General features: G+C 38.8%; 1 protein-coding gene across 4 annotated transcripts in view; it reads left to right on the forward strand.

The window, feature by feature from the left end:
- Nucleotides 1-2594: 2594 nt before the first annotated feature.
- Nucleotides 2595-16787, forward strand: part of sh3pxd2b (SH3 and PX domains 2B) — a 30387-nt gene continuing 16194 nt past the window's right edge. Inside the window, exons 1-3 of one of the 4 annotated variants that reach the window (XM_017041707.2) lie at nt 2595-3040; nt 6036-6116; nt 13292-13367. In XM_017041707.2, coding sequence (XP_016897196.1) covers nt 2969-3040; nt 6036-6116; nt 13292-13367 — 229 coding nt within the window. In that variant the 5' untranslated portion in view covers nt 2595-2968. The remainder of the gene's footprint in view (nt 3041-6035; nt 6117-13291; nt 13368-16787) is intronic. The other 3 variants (XM_017041709.2, XM_017041710.2, XM_008332923.3) reach the window with 3 other exon arrangements.

Below are 16787 nucleotides of genomic sequence, written 5' to 3' on the forward strand. Positions count from 1 at the left end.
AATCCATCAGTGTACACGCCTGTGGAGTGGGAGCGCAGTGGGAGTACGCAGACATGTGTGTGTCTTTACATACTTGTGTGTACCCATGGTGAGCATCCTAAGTTGATAAGACATCATTAGCCCTCGCTTCTCCTCTAACTGAACTGCATTATCAGTAAAACACATGTACTGTCAGCTCCTTTCATCTCCTGATAAAGCAGACATGATTAGACATCACAGAGAGCCATTACCTCGCCATGATACCACATTAACGTTCAGACACTGGTCATTAGGAGCCTGGATCTTTTAATGGTGATGCCTCATGTAGACTATCCCACTTTTGGGTGGCTTCTATGTTGGTAGCTAGCTTGTTTGATCCTTGTTTTTGTCTGCTGAATGGTCAAAATATGTAAAAGATTTCATTACAGTCTTTAGAAAAATGAGGATGATTTTAGAGTAATAAGCAAACAGGTCAGATTTTACTATCTGAGGGCATTCTAATCACCATTGATATGTATATATATATATATATGTGTGTGTGTGTGTGTGTGTGTGTGTGTTTTAAAATAGCGAATTTAATAGATGCCACATTTGGGTGAATATACAGCTTTTAAACTGTGCCAAATTACAAGATTTTACCTTTTCTAATTGACTTTAATAACACCCACTAGCTCCTGCTTTCTCATTAGCCAACTTTGAAGTGCACTTCCTCAAAATTCTAAAGTAGTATTCCAAATTAATGTGACGTCTTGTTTAAAGCTGAAGTGGGAAAAACCTAAAATGACTAAACTCCCAAAAGTCTCAGTGAGATTCCATTTTCAGTCCTGTAATGAAAGCAGAGCACACCTGACTGTATTAATAACTAGAAAGATAAGACCATCAGAACACGTAAAATCCCAGAGCTCGGTCCATTAAGTAAACTTCCCTTTTAGCTTCATTTTTGTTTTAATTCAATTTCTCTCACCGTCCTTTTTCTCTATCTGTGCCTATTAGACAATCACAGCTTGTGGGGTTTTTACAGCTGCTTACAGATGCTTCCATTGTCTACCATTTTAACTTCAGAATTGTTTTTCTGATATTAAGTGTAAAAAAACTCTTTTGTATGTTGCATTAACCTTCTATTGACAAAGTAGTGGCAGTTAAGCTGGCAGTGTTGTCACCTATGGGAAATGCCTATGATTGTTTTGCTGATCAATGGTTCATCAATGGTTATCTTAAATTTAAAATAAATCACAATTTCTTGAGATCATTCAATAACCACATCAGTTGCGCTAAACTGTTGTGTTTAGCGCAACTGGTAACTGGCCTCATGAAGGCGGTAGGCTTTTTGCAGAACACATGCAGGGAAAAGTGCCACATATACATCATGGTTGCAATGCTATCATAATACCAAAAGAGGGAGCCCTGTTGTAACAAAAGGAACCATTAGTCTTAGTATATACTGTATATCTGCAAAGACCAGAAGTCATGAATACAACTGAGATACATCACGTTTCCGTTTCCTTTATTCTAGATTTAATACACGTATATGACATGAGATAATTATATGAATAAATGTAAAAAAACAGAAGAAAAAAAGTCTAATAAACATATATAGTCATATAAACACATACTTAACACAGAGTAAAAATATATAAACATGAAAGTCATTAAACTCTAATGAAAACAACTGTGCAGAAGGTTTGCTAATAAACAGAAGAACAACTTAGTGAAAGTGAACCATGAAAGTAATTGTTCAAAGTTATCAAAATAGTTAAACAGTAGCCAAGGGCATAGTTTACTAAGATCAAAATAGCTTAAAGTTAGCCGAAATATAAAGACATTGAGACAGAATAGCTAAACAGCTATAACCATCAGTCAAAAATCCGTGAGGATAAATGTTTGAGGTGACGTTTTTTTTTCAAATGTGTGTATGTGTTAAATGAGGCTAAATGCCTTTCTGATATGAAGTATTAAATTGCTGTTAGATGAAGGTAAAATGTGCCTAATGACTTCTCTGTTGCCCAGTGATGGTCAGTTTCCTCCCTCAGTCCAAGTACACGCTGGCGTTGGGTTATAGTTCACTTTAAACTGATCATAAGAATGAGTTAGAGTTTGAGAGTTTGTCAAATTGTGACCCTTCCATGGACCTTTGAAAATCTCCAGTGCGTACCACGCTCTTGTCCAATATCTGCAACAACAGGCTCCAGCTCCCACTGCAGACATGGCAAGGATCCTGCACTTGAACAGAAGTAGATAAAGGAGTAATTGATTTAAACTACATCAATGGTCCACCCATAGAAGGTAAAATGCTGTTTATTTCAATAAACATTTAATTCATACTTATTTGTGTTGTAGGGCCATATGAAACCAATCTGTGTGCTGTGATTGACCCCTGGGCCAGACTTTAGACGCACCTCTAAAATGTTATATATGCACCACGTATTTGTCTGCATATTGTTTACAAACATCGTGAATAAATCTCTAATAGTGCAACAGTCATACAGCGTCATACAGTGCATCGATCACAGCCCCTCTCTCTTCTCCTCTCTTCTCTCTCAGCCTGTGGTTTGCAGTGACGCTGCTGGACGGGGCTGGTCCTTGGAGCTTATGCTCGCCCCAGTTGCTGTAATGGGATTGGGCGAGCTGGGATAGGCTGGGAGTGTGGTAGGAGCAGTCAGCGGGACGGGATAAGGCTCAAGTAAAGGGGCGAAGAGAGAAAGCGATCGAGCGTTGACTTCTGGCCTTCGAACGGCCGAATGTTGGAGTGGAATTTTCACGGCGTTTCAAGAAAGACATTTGTTGCTCCAAAGGTCGCGGATCTTAGCGGCGCAGCTGACGAAGAAGAAGCGCCGCCGCACAAACTTTCTTTACTGGTTTCGGTCGCTCTTTAGAAAAAACAAACAAACAAACAAAAAAAAAACACTCACGGGATAATCCATATTTTTACCGAATTAATCGGAATTCATTTTTCCCATCTGTGTAACGGAAACCGAAAGAGGCGGACACCATGCCACGGCGCACCGTACAAGAAGTAACCGTGCAGGATGTCCAGAAACGAAGGAGTCCCAGCAAACACTATGTAAGACCCGTTTTGTTTAAACCATCTAAACTACCGCAATCAGATTCCCGAACTGAGAAGCGGGTCGAGGTTTATTCTGTAGCTCGTCTTTCTTTCCTGTCTGGTAAAGTAAAAACAAAGAGAGTGTCAAGTTACAGCCGACCAAGGCAGCAGGAGTGGAGGAAAAAAAAAATACTTAAACAACCTTCTTTCTTTACTAGGTTTTCACTCCAACTTTCAACAGAAAAAAATAAACTATGATTTGACTTTAACTTAAGTAATCATATTTAAAGTTTATATCCAGTACAGAGGGAACCTTCAAAGTCAAAGATTCTTCTGTGGTTTTGGAAACTTAGTAAATGTTGACTTCAACATTTTGTATGAGTCAGCATCCTCTTTATTCATTCCAACAATCTGATTCAGTGACTTCTAAATAAATGTGACCCATGTGACCTCAGTAAACACATGTGACTGGCAGTGTCACATATACACGCACATTTGAGGGCAAGTCAAAAAGTTAAAAGAAAAGGTGAAAAAGTTTTATTTTAATGACATGACAAAAATATTTATCTGCATGTCTTCTATCAAAGTTTAAAAACATCTGTTGTATCACAACAATATAATTGCTTTTTAGTTCAATTCTGGGGGATATTTCTTCCGCACCAGGTCACGCCTGCATCATATTCTCATCAAATGACTAACACTGATTGGCAACGGGTGAGATTTCCATTATGTTTGGCAAAAAAAAAAAAAAAAACAACCCAAAAAACAACCCAAACTTGACACTTGACAGAGAAATTTCAGAGAAACATATTTTAAAAATGTTATTTGAAAATGTTATGTTATTAAACAGTCTTAAAATGTGAATGAACAAAAGTCTTAATAAAACTGGATGGATGGATGCTTCCTGTTTCATGTGGTCCGATCAGTCCAGTCCACCAACTGTACTGACTAACACTTGTGGGTTAATAGTTAAAGGTGTGCATTTTCAGTTTAAAATGTAGTTCAACATCACTGACCAGTATTTAGCTAGTCTTAAGGTCACTGCAGTAAATATAAGGTTATTTGTTGACAAAAAGAGGGTTTAAATATAATGTAGTATTTCATTGTTAACTGCAGTATATTGATCAGACATGTTGTAACTGAGTTGTGTGTACATTATCATCGTGTAGTAAAGAAGTAACTATACTCCCGTCTCTATACTCCTATCACATTTTCTCAAATTGACTTCTACAGAAGGAAAGGAAAGGAAAGTTGGTAGACCAAAAGAATGTGTGTGGACATTTCTTTTCCATTCAAAGAGTCATGCAAGTCGTCTCCCACTGGTACTGCAGTGAGTCTGAGTGGGAGACAAAACTGACAAAAAGCCAAAACAGTTTCGACGTTTTTCTGTACTGCACAGACAATAGATCTTTCATCGTTCTAACGTAGGTGGTTCAGTGGGTTCGTGTCATGGTGGTTAATATTTCTACTAAGAATGCAAACACACACATTAACGGTCAGATGAAAGTAACACATATGACATCACCTGAGCAGGAGAGTCGAGTCTGCCAATCTCCACCGCAGGTGTTCCTGTTACTGTTCTGTGTCCACAGCCAGCACCTGGGTCTGTGCCAATGTAGGCATATGTTGAGCTGCATCCATAAAATGTGAGGAAGTGAAGGCTGGCTCCCTGGACTGTGCTGCATCCTACTGCTGCGAGTGTTGTCCATCAAGGACACAGAGTTCTCGAGGTCCCGTGTCCTCTCCATCTGTCTGCTGTGTCGCTGGGTGTATCCTGTGTTGTAGAGTGACTGTTGAAATCCCTGCACACACACAGACACTCATATACCCACAAAGATTAGACAGATGAACTTATACCATAACTATTATCAATATGGGGCCTGATACTTAATCCAGCATGTTCTAGTACTTGAAAATATACTCCATAACGGATTATACCAGAGGTCAACAATGTTCACCTGAAGAGGTGCTGCAGCCCTGAACACACATCCTCTGTTAAGGTGAATGATGGTGCGTTTACAATTGACACCAAGTCATTTTTTGAGACTTGTTTAATCCATATATTGTGAGTTTATTTGTTTAATAAAACACCGTTGTTTTGTTTATTAAAACACCGTTTAGATGTTGACACTGACACCATTGTTTTGTTTATTAAAACAATGCTCAACTTGGCAACTGGTGGACTTGAACCTAAAACCTTCTCGACCCAAGTCCACTTCTTTCACCACCAAGCCACCACTGCCCCACTAGTAGAAAGCTAGCAGTACGGTGGAACAGTGGGGCGTTGTCATCCCAAATGTTTGATAGATGAGAACATTTTTGATGGCCAAATACATGTAATACTTTGATAATACACCAATAACACAAGGTAATATTTGAAACAACAACTGAAAATGGAAACACTGGCATAGAAATTCTGTTTCTGACTTAAATTGTGCAGCACTCAATGATGCCTTTTCAACAGCAGTATCAAAACTTAAATGGCCTGAGGGAGACAGAGAGAGCAAGGCCAGAGAACCTCTGGGACTGAAGCCAGCAACATTCAGTCGGACAAAACCAGCCACCCAGGAGTTTCCAGTCACCCAAATGCCTCCTCTCTTTTATTCCTCTTTAAAGGAGTAGACAGTGTTACGTCTGAGCTGCAGCTATTACACAAGGTTGTTAATTTACAAGGGTTAGAGACTAACAGTGTGACATTGTTTATTGACATTGTGAAAATGGTTGAATGCTTCAAATAATGTAGTGCACCTGTGGGAAGTAGTTTCAGGCAGTGAGGTAACTAGACAACATTTAGCATGAGCAGATGATGACAGGGACTGTGGGTGGATGTTGCCTGACAATGATGTTCCTTCCTTTTCCATCATGCTGCCCTCAGTAGGCGTCACATCACTGCCAATTACCAACATGATTAGTCACAAGTGTTTCCTCAGGGGGTTTTGGATGATCAAGTGTTCAGCAGTTATTGCCAATTCTTGAGTTCCTTAAAACTATTTTTTATGCTTTGCTTTTCCAGGTTTACATCATCAAAGTGTCTTGGAGTGATGGCAGCACAGAAATCATTTTCAGACGCTACAGCAAGTTCTTCGACCTGCAGGTGAGATAATCTGTTTGACTGTGGGTGTGTGAAACCACATTGTTGTACTTTGGATTTTCTTTTCAGGTGGAAAGTAATGTTGATGATTTTAAATATTCTTTCCTGAAGATGCAGAAGTGGCTTTCCATCCACCACCAAACATTCATATGACACTGGTAATTATATTGCGTAAGGCCAGTCCCGATGCAGTTAGCACAAGACAGCGATGAATGCTGTGACTGCAGTGATGACCACAGAAATGTCTAAATCATTCTCGATCGTCATGCTGGCGATGTCTGTTGCACAAGGAGGGAATCTCATTAGTATCTCAGTTTCCCTTCCTTATACGGAGATAATGGATCAGGGGCTTTGGTCATGTCTGAGCTCCGAGAGCATGAACTCCACGAAACCCAGGAAGTCAATTTGGGCAAAGCACACTGTCAACTTAAGGAAATTTAATGCCTTTTTATTGATCAGCATGGTCAAACATGAGAAATGAGAAAAAGAATTATAATGGCCCTCGGAGGGTTTTCTGTGCCCCTAAATATTACATTAGCCATAAAATGTCCGAGTATTTGATTACCAAGTGGATATTATTTGCCCACAGTCTTTCATTTGTCGCAATGTGAATTTATAGCTGCGCAAATGCAATAAGCATAAACAAATGGATGAGTATAAATTATGTCAGCCTTCCATGAATTTACCCCAAGCTCCCTCCACCCCCTGTTAGTCCTACTGTATACTAAAACAACTAACTAACAGGTTAGCTGCTAGCATGTTGCTAGCATATGTGTCAAGAATTTTGCGCCACAGCTCTGCTCATTGAAACATGGAGCCATATTTTGACTCTTACTGATGATATATTTTGTGTTGGAGTTTGAATGAAATTAGATGAAGCACAAGTTACTTTCAACCTAAGGCTTTTAACTAATCAAATCTTCAGTAGAACGTTATAATTGTTAAAATGATAATTTGTTCCTGTGACAACCAACCAATCAGAGTCAGGACTATATAACTATGTTGACTTCAGCAGGGAGATCCCCAGCAGGTGTTTTTAGCTGCTTCTTGCTGTGAAGGCAGCCTGTGGGCGGACCCTCAGTATTGAGGGACATGTCATTAAACACAACTGAAGCAAGTAATACTAATATAAATAGAGATATTGTGTCTATACCTCTGTCATGCTTCTTGAAAGTTGAGATCCTAAAGACAAACCCTTTAGAAATAACAGTGTTCTGGTGTCTTAGTTCCAATAGATCTCATAAAACTTCACCTTGGCTCCCACTCTAATCATGGGGTGTCATCCCAGGGCCTGGAAAAGGATGATGACCCAGTTGTGAGTCACTTATTTCCTCCAATTCCACTTCCTCATTTCTGGTAAAGCTCTATTGTTTTTGTTGTGGTTGTGTGGGTCATTTCTCATTTCTGTATAATTCTAAATTGTGCCCTGTGTGATTCAGCAGTCTCTGTGAATTGAGCACAGCTGTAGGTGAAATAGTGGTACTTATAACTACTTGGTCACTACAACACCTCAGAGGCAAACAGGAAGTGTTTTTCACCACATCCTGTCAGCACAGCTGGTCCAGGGAGCTGATGCTCAGGGTCTATTATTGACTCAGCCTCGGGGTTTGCATCTACTGTTACGACAAACCGTTTGTTTCATTTTACACCTGTTTATTTAGATGACACATTATAGTGAAGGTAATTAAACATTTTTACTATAATTTACTGGTGTTCACCTTTTTATAGGTAGCTTTTTGTTTCCCATCCGTGGTCCTGTAGCCAAATGAGGACATTGGAAGATGAGTGATAAAAAAGTAACCACTGAGAGTTTTTTATTTGTAATATACATTTTAATTAATTTAATCTAATCTCCATCTCTATAAAAGCCCAAGTTGCTACATACAGAAGTGCAGGAAATGTATCTCCCTGTTGCACATTACATTCTTCTCACTGCACAGATGTGCACTTGGCTTCACGAGCTGAGGTTTTAAACATCCTCAGCTGTTTAAATTCAAGATTTTTACTGTCTTATTGGTTTTACAAGTACAAACATAAAAAAAGACACTGCTGCTCCTTTTGAATGGGGGAGTAAAAAAAGGATAGGAAAAGGAAAGAAGTAGAAAGACAAGATGGAAGTTTGTATTTAAAAGTTGTGTCATTTTACACACAAACAAATGTCCACTGTTGGACATCATGAAGTCTGGACAAACGTTAACATATCAGCATGTGCATTAATCAAACTGCCAAAATATTAAATACAAATATATTTGTCCACTTTGTGTGGTCATAACAATTTGATGAAATACGTATTTCATAGTTCTGGAAATCAGAGGTCTTCAAAATGGGGCTCACACCCTCTGAGAGGGTCTGCAGGAAGTCACTCCAAGACCTCTGCTGTGACTAAAGCAACAACGGAAGAACAGAAACTGTCTTTACTCACTTATGTCCTCAACACCAAAGTCCAAAGTTGCTTCATGTGCTAAAATATAGTTATATATTTCATCATGTGGTAGGCCCAGCAACATATACCTAAATATATCCATGCATTGATAGATGTATATTTGCCTTAGCAACGACAGGAGACCGGGTGGGGCTGTGTATGATACCAGAAACTTGAACCATGCTCATGGCCTCCAGGGGAGATCAAGAGTCTGGTATTCTAGTGACTAACATTCCAGCAGCTCAGTGTGTCACTGGGACACAGTGGAGTTTTAAACAACTGGTGAAATCACAAGGTAAACAGATGAACGGCCACGTAACTAATGAATTATTTACTAGTGAAAAACATGTAAATTCTTTCTGGTAGCACCGTAGTGCTGGATGATGTCTGTGAGAAACAACACATTTGTTTTTACATTATTATACACTTATTATTTGAATAAAATATTATTAGATATTAGACATATACTGTATGTTGATCATATTTTATTGAAATCCTAAATCAAAATTCAAGCAGGTTTATTAAGTTACTTCGTGTACTTTGGGACACACTGAGTCACGACCATACATCTAAATGCTGTTTCCTCTGCTTTGACCTTGGCAGTTAGATGGAGAATGGCTCTTTAGGGATCGACTAAAAAGTGTGGGATTTAAAAAAAAAAAATCGCAATGAAGTGAAAGTAATGGCTGTTAATGTAGTCACTTCTTAGTCCAACGACAGAAGGCTTTTATTGTCCACACATTCATATTATCTGCCCTCCCCCCCATGTGCCCTTTACACATGCATCTGTGCTTGCACACACACTGATAAAATAATCAAGATGTGTATAAAATCTAATTAAAGACAGATATAAAATTGCACAAGACACACAGGTAGCTTTTTGTGAATATAAAGTGACGGGTGCAGTCATTTAAATACTAGCATCATTTGTATATTGTCACATATTCTTTACTGTGACAGCAATTACAAACTGTTCTTTGTTAAGATATGCACATAGTCCTTTTAAAAGTAACGTTTTGCCTCTGCCTCTAACTGAAGCCTATCCACTTGACCTAGTCACCTTCTTACTCTTCAGCTCTGCCACCGACAAAAGCTGGGCTTTTCCCCTCTAGAGCAGGGATGAATGCAAAGGGTTAAGATGACCTCATGCATGAGTCCACAGTTAATGGGTAAGAGAATCTACTGAGATATGGCCTGCTGAAAAAAGAGCAGTCATTGTTCTTTGGGTTTTCTTCTGTATTAGGCCGTTCTTTTAAAGGTTGCTGATGTGGTTACAGCGGATATAGACTAGACAAATTACAGCCCTGCAGAAGATTACGTTATTCAGTCCAAGAATACAATTATAGTGTTTATACATCATGTTCACAGCAGCGTGCTTTATTAGCCTACTTGTCATCTCCTATTAATATGAAGCAGATAGTCTTTACTTAGTTAAAAAAAATAGTTCCAATTAGAAAACCGTTATTAAAACTCCAGAATGTTTTTACACTAAACTTATTTAGAGAGTGGTGCCTGCAGCTAGGGGCAACAGAAAAACTTTGGTCTTTGCATGAAAAAGAGCATCATGGTGCAACAATTTGTGTCAAACTTTTGAGAGACACGGCAAGGAAACAATTACGATCACTACCGGCAGCTGAAAGTTTGGTTAAAGGTTAAAGGAGTCACAGGAAATCTGTGTAAAAAGGGCAAATGTAGGAACAGCTGCTGAATGTTCATGACCTTTAGTCTCTGTGATGGTAGGCACTAGTTAATCCCAGACTTCTATGACGGACTAGATCACAAATATGGAATAATGATGAACTCTAAGCCACTTTTGGATTTGCACTCACGGTTTGTAAAATCTGAATCTAAGTTGAGGCTATATTGGGATGAAATACGGGGGGTTTGTGAAGAAGATATATTTTCTGAGGACATGGTTTTTTCACCAGGACAATTTTCAGCCTTATCCTTCACAAATTACAAAAGTCTAGAGCTGCACTATATAGACTGCCACAGACTACAGACTATAAACCAGCTCTTTTCGATTCTTACACACTGAATTGTATGCACATGTAGATTGACCATACTGTCTTTTTTACAACCTCCACAGTAAAAAGACCTGATGTCTTTCATGTTCTTCAAATAACATTCCTCATAGTGGAGAACAGTGCAGCACTGAACTGTGGCCCTGCCTTTGTTCCACAACCTCCAGCCAGTCCAACATGAATATTTGATGTGTTAGTCTGATGTCAGTTGTATTTTTAAAGGGACAACTTTACCCTGCAGATGCCTTTTCTTGTTTAGTGTCTCTGATTACAGACTAGATATATGCTCCAGAGCAGACGGAGACAGGCGGACAGAGAGAGAGACAGAGAGAGACTGGGTGTGCCTGCACTCAGAGTCAGACACATGGGAACAATTACACCGTGTGGGGTATTGTCTCTCTCTCTCTCTCTCTCTCTTTCTCTCTCTCTCTAGGTGTCCATGTTTCTATAGTAAAGCATTTAAACCTACTCATCCTTTTGTTAACTCTTAATGAAGCTAAACATGTGCAACCTTCCCAGTGAAAACTGACCGCAGACTGATGCAACGTACATCAATGGTACTACAACTATTTGAGCCGTTTCAAGTGTGTGTGAAACCTCTGTGACGTAGATTTATGAAGTAAATATCTTTTTCTTTTTTTTCTTGTCTTTTTTCATCCTTAATGACTTGTTGAACTCCAGGGATTTTGGAAACTCGTTGCAAAGGTTTACGTAACCAGGCCTTAACTGTTTTCCATGAAATAAGAATCAGTTTGTAAAGCAAGATATAAGTGAAAGAAAAAGAAAAAGTGAAGAAAGAAACAACTAAAGGCCAGCAGGGATGTATAGACATGTGGTTAACAGATGTCCTCTTTATTGCTAAACCATATGAGCTTTTCGAGGCCTGAGTGGTATGTCCAAGTCATCTGTTTATCCTCAGGGTTTTAGACACTGATTATTTAATGGAAACAATGCTTTCTTGACAGGCAGTCCATTAAAGTATTTGAAGTATTTGACATGTTGTTTTCAGTATTCTTTCCATTACCTCACCCTATATAACTATTCCACCCTATGTTTGTTTTCCCTCATTTTATTCAATGTTTTAACTGCCATTTTAATCTGATTAATCAGAGGGTAGCTGTAGATTAATCATGATTAATCGAGATAAATGTATGTGTAAATAACACCATGTGTATTAGAGCAACAATAAGCCTCAAAATGCATTAAAATTTTTGAACCTGATTAATTTCACAAATGAATTACTGTAGTTCACTCATTCATTTCATTTAATTCGGATATTAAATTATTATTTCTTTTACTGGGTTTTTCGTGTAGTTGCCATTGTCGTCCTTCTGTTATCATATCAAGTTATCATTAATTTCTCTCATCAGTGTCCTTCCCGTAGCACACTCTGGTCGGGTGTAATCACCGTGTCATGTCGACATTAAACAGAACACGGTCAGAACTCATTATAAGGACACCATGTCCTTGTTCAATATCATTACCTTCATGTCATTTAATTCTAAAATGTACAGAAGAAAAGGTTCACAGAAGAAAAAATTGGAAAGAAGTATTTTACAAAAGAGAGATGGAGTGAACAGGACTGTTAAAGGACATTCTAAACTAAAACTAATTACAAGACAGAAAAATAGCACAGTATTCTAACAGCATGTATGAAATGATTAATTAAATTAGCTACCATACTTTTCAACATGTGTATATAATACATCATTGTATACATGCTCTGTTTCAAAAAATACTGATTTAAATGGGTGGTTCCTCCACTCCAGTGCTTCTCAATGTGTGGGGCGGGCACCACTGGTGGGAAATGGAAACACGATTTTATTTTCTCTTTTTGAGCTTCGGGTTGTTACTGATTATGAGTCATTATAAAATATGAAGTTGCTTGGTGTTAGTTCAGTGAGTGTGAAATGTAATTTGTTAAGATTTCTGTTGGGGCGATTGGTGCAGATGGGGCTTGAAAATCCCCTGTAAGGAATGACCAAAAAAGCTCTGCTCTGTTGTTCATTAGAGACGTAATAATAAAGATAGATGTAAGTGGAGGTTTTCAGTTGTTGAAAAATACATCAGACTAAAAAGAGAGGGCGCTGCTGGAGTTCTCTGATCATTGTGGCCAGGTGCTGTTTTAAAAGCTTCAGCTGCAAAGAAAGTGTAAGGCACACAAACACACATTTGAATACATGCCCAAATAACTCTGTGCTTTGATGACAAGTATGATTTGACCAAAGGAAACGGACACCCACGGAAATGGGAATGAGGCAAGAGCGCTGGTAAATGCAGCTACAATGAGGTCAGTGCTAAAGTCCAAAGACAGCTGAACTTTTTGAAAGGCAGATTAAGCTTGAAGAAAAACGAAACATGAAGTAAAACTACAAGAAATGATGATTAAGTAAATACAGAGAGCCTCTTTTTTTTCCTTTGAAAATGACATAAATATTCCACTATGTCAGCAGTGCCCTGCTGCAAACAGACCTTTAGCTGCAGCAGCGTATGAGGCAGAGGGGGAAAACCATACCATCTGCTCGGTACATTCTTAATCGTTGGCAGACCTTCTTTTATTGGCCAAATTCCTAGGAGGAACTGCTGATTTGTAAAAATGCAAGCTCTTCCTCTCGAGTTGCCTCTCTCCAGTTCTGTATAATGCATATTGTTAAATACATATCCATGTAGTATTTCTAAGGGTAAAGACATTTACGGAAACTAAATATTTCACTTTTTTTGTATGGTTTCAGATGGAATTGCTGGACAAATTCCCAGTGGAGGGAGGCCAGAAGGACCCAAAGCGCAGGATCATTCCTTTCCTTCCAGGTAATGGTTAAACACAGTACTCCCAACTTCGCTGGATATACTGTATATGTGTACTATACACATAACTGTGCATTTTCCAATACAAAGTTATAATGGTAACAATAACAAATATTCAAGAATGACAGATCAGTCATTCTATCCATTTCATTCCTCTTTGCCAAATGCACTTCCTCGTTCCTCTTGTCACAACAAGAAGCACTAATGCACACACTCTATCTTCACATGTGGACAGCGGTGGTTCACAGAGTGGGAGGAGACCAGAGCAGACACACAGTAACCCAGTACAATTATGTGAAGCCACCGCAATCAGTAATTTCACTGTTCTGTGAACCAGGCGTGATGTTTCCCCATCTGTTATTGAAACATCTAGCTGATTCAGCTGAGTTCTCCTCAAATGCTCCAGACCCATAGTCATCTGGTGTTTGACTTGGCGTGTACCAGATTGGGATTAAAGCCTTTGTTTGAGGCAGTTGCTATTGTTTCAGCTTATGGGAAATCTGTGGAAAGTTTGCTTTTATTCATTTAGAGCTTTATTGAGTTTGTTGTTGTACTTCCTGCTCTGTTGTTTAAAATAAGGGCTTTATTATCCAATTGAGCAATTTAAGATTTTGTTTCAGTTTTTGATTTTGCTGAATAGTTAAAAAAAAAACCTCACTCTAAAGACACTAATTCCCCCTCCTCCAACCAGACTTGGGAAGGGTGGGGTGTGGATTTACTTTTTGTGGCCATCTAGGTCTGGAACTAATTAAGTGAATATACACATATTCTCAAACAGGCAGTGTCAGTCCAGGTCGCAGTGAACATGCTGTAACTAAGAACACACTCTCGTGATGAATAGAATAGAATAGAACAGTTTATTACCTTAAAAGTAGAAGTCAATCGCACTGAACTGTTCTCGGATCACAAATGTCTGACTTTGGGTCAGAGGTCGTGGTTTGCTATAATCACTTCCTTCAGGTATTCAGCCACTCAGAGGCTAAATATCAGATTTATTTCCAGCAGTCAACTTTTCCAAGAATTGAAGACGCCTCATGGATGAATGGGTGAACCATCTTCTAGTTACCAGCTTTGGAGTACGTTGGATATTGATTGAACCCTAAAGAAATATTGATGACTTTAGTGTGTACTTCTTACAGTCTTAGCAGTACCGTTGTGAGCTCAAATTGGTTAAATAAACATATGCTTTTTTCTGTGCACACAAGGGTATTTACTGTTTACTCACCATCTGATTTACAACACTCTCTCCTCCTAGCATCTAACAATCTTAAGTGTTGGCTCTTTCTGTGTCGTAGAAAATAAATACAACTCAGTAAATTACATTCATTTGCCCCAGGGAATGCACTTAATCCCCAATTGCACCCATCAAGCTACTAAATCACTAACACAATCACTAGAGGTTGTGCAAACTTTTCATTGCTCCCAGTAGAAATGCCACCGTGGAGCTGTTGTGGGACAGTGTTTTGGGTTTTTTCTTAACACATGAATCAAATATTTTGTCTCCTTTGACTAGATTCCAGGTCATGTAATTTTTGGTTCTCTATTAGTAGGATTCCAAGGTAACATTTTTCTTGTCAGCAGAGCAGCCAAGAAAATAATTCACTCCCAGAGCTCAGGTCTAGACAGTGGGCTGAAGCCAACCTCACCATGCACAGAAGTGGTTCCCTCTATTTCACTTGATATATTTATGTCCTCAAGATGTTTTTACTCCTCCGTTGTCTTCTTCTCATCAGCAAAGTGGTTCAGTGCATAGTTTTGCCAGGTCTACATGCTGCAAACTTGACAGCTGCATTTAACATTGGCTTCATTCTTAAAGTCACAGAGGTTGTTCAGGATACTTTCGTCAAGTCAAGTATTTTTATTCCTTAACTTCTTTCTTTGCCTTAAGATACTGATTCAAATAAAAGTGAAGCTTTAAATCTTTAAATCTCAATATAGAAAGTATACAAACAAATATTCTAAGTTACGTAGGGATATTATTTGAAAGAAATTCACATATAAAAATGGAAAACCATATTTAATACTAAACAGGCATACATTTATCATTTTGAGAATATACCAGTAAGCAACTCTTATAGTTAATATTTCATATTATAGTGCCACCTACTGCTTTAAGAAGAGCTGTCAATCATCTCTCACTCACTCCAGACAGCACACTGTTTTGTTGCTGGGCTTACACTATAAAATGATAAAGTCTAAAAGTGATGATCCTCACTAATAACTCAGCTAATGTAGTTGGCCTGTAATAATCCAAAATACTTTGCATTCATATGGAAGACTTTTTTGATGGTTGCTGATGATGAGCAGAGAAGTCTGAAAATCCAAACCCGGAGAAATGACCTCATCTCATTCATATCACGTTCATCTCTTGTCTGCAGGGAACAACAATCAGAGCTCTTGTCTACTTGAATATGCTGCATATGTTGCTCCATCAAAGCGCTGACTTTGACAGCAGCTTTAAAGGTTGTGTTTACCATTTGACTTTTAGGTAGTAGAAACACATGTTATCTTTCTTGTCTAAATTGGAATATTCACTCAGCATTAATCAGGACTGCGTGGCAACTTCCCGTCTACCACAATTCATTTGAGATGAGTCTAAGGGGATCTTCCTGTGTGTACGTCATGTCACAGAAAGGCTCACTGTGTTTCCATCTATATCTTCCTCCTCCATCCTGCTAGCTCTCTATATTTTTACCCAGGCAGGAAACTTGAGTTTGCTTGATGCTATTGGTCACTGCTTTGGTCATAAAGTCAGTCCTGCCTGAGCCACGACTTCACTTTCCACTCCTTCTCCTTGCTCCCTAAACAAGCCCTTTTCATAGGCTGCACTCGTGAGTTGCTGTGCATACAGAGTGGGCAGTGTTGAGTCAGTGCTGCTTGTCTGACCCCAGAGAGCATTGGAAAACCATCAAGAAAGCTTTCTGTTGGAAGAGAGAAGGAGAGGCTGAAAGAAATGAATAGCAAGGGGGGAAAAAAAAGAGTTTGTCCGAGGGTTGACTTTCAAAACTTTGGCTTTCGGAAACTGTCCAGACACTGTCTTTTTGGCTTTTTTGCCAACGTCAGGAACTGTACTTTCCATTTTCATTTTTTCTAGAATCAATCTCATTTAGTCAGTATTCTGCTCAGTGGACTGAACTACAGTTTTTGCAAAAATAAAGAAAAGAAGTAGATACGACTCATTCTCTGATGATCTTAATGAACTAACCAGGGTGTACAAGGAAAGAGAACCTGTAGAGGTCGCTGTTTACACTGGAGGGAAAATCACCATAAGTGCAGTGGTTCTCGAATGTTTTGTACTCTGTAACATCTGAGAAAACATGGATCTCTCTGAGTACCACCATGTTGACCAACATTAGAAGTCAGCAGCATAGGCCTTCACTGTTAGCTTCCACCACACAGGAGAGATGTTTATAAATGTTTATA

The sequence above is a fragment of the Cynoglossus semilaevis genome, chromosome 19 (assembly GCF_000523025.1).
Source record: "Cynoglossus semilaevis isolate Cse_v1.0 chromosome 19, Cse_v1.0, whole genome shotgun sequence".
In the NCBI taxonomy this organism is placed as follows: Eukaryota; Metazoa; Chordata; class Actinopteri; order Pleuronectiformes; family Cynoglossidae; genus Cynoglossus; species Cynoglossus semilaevis.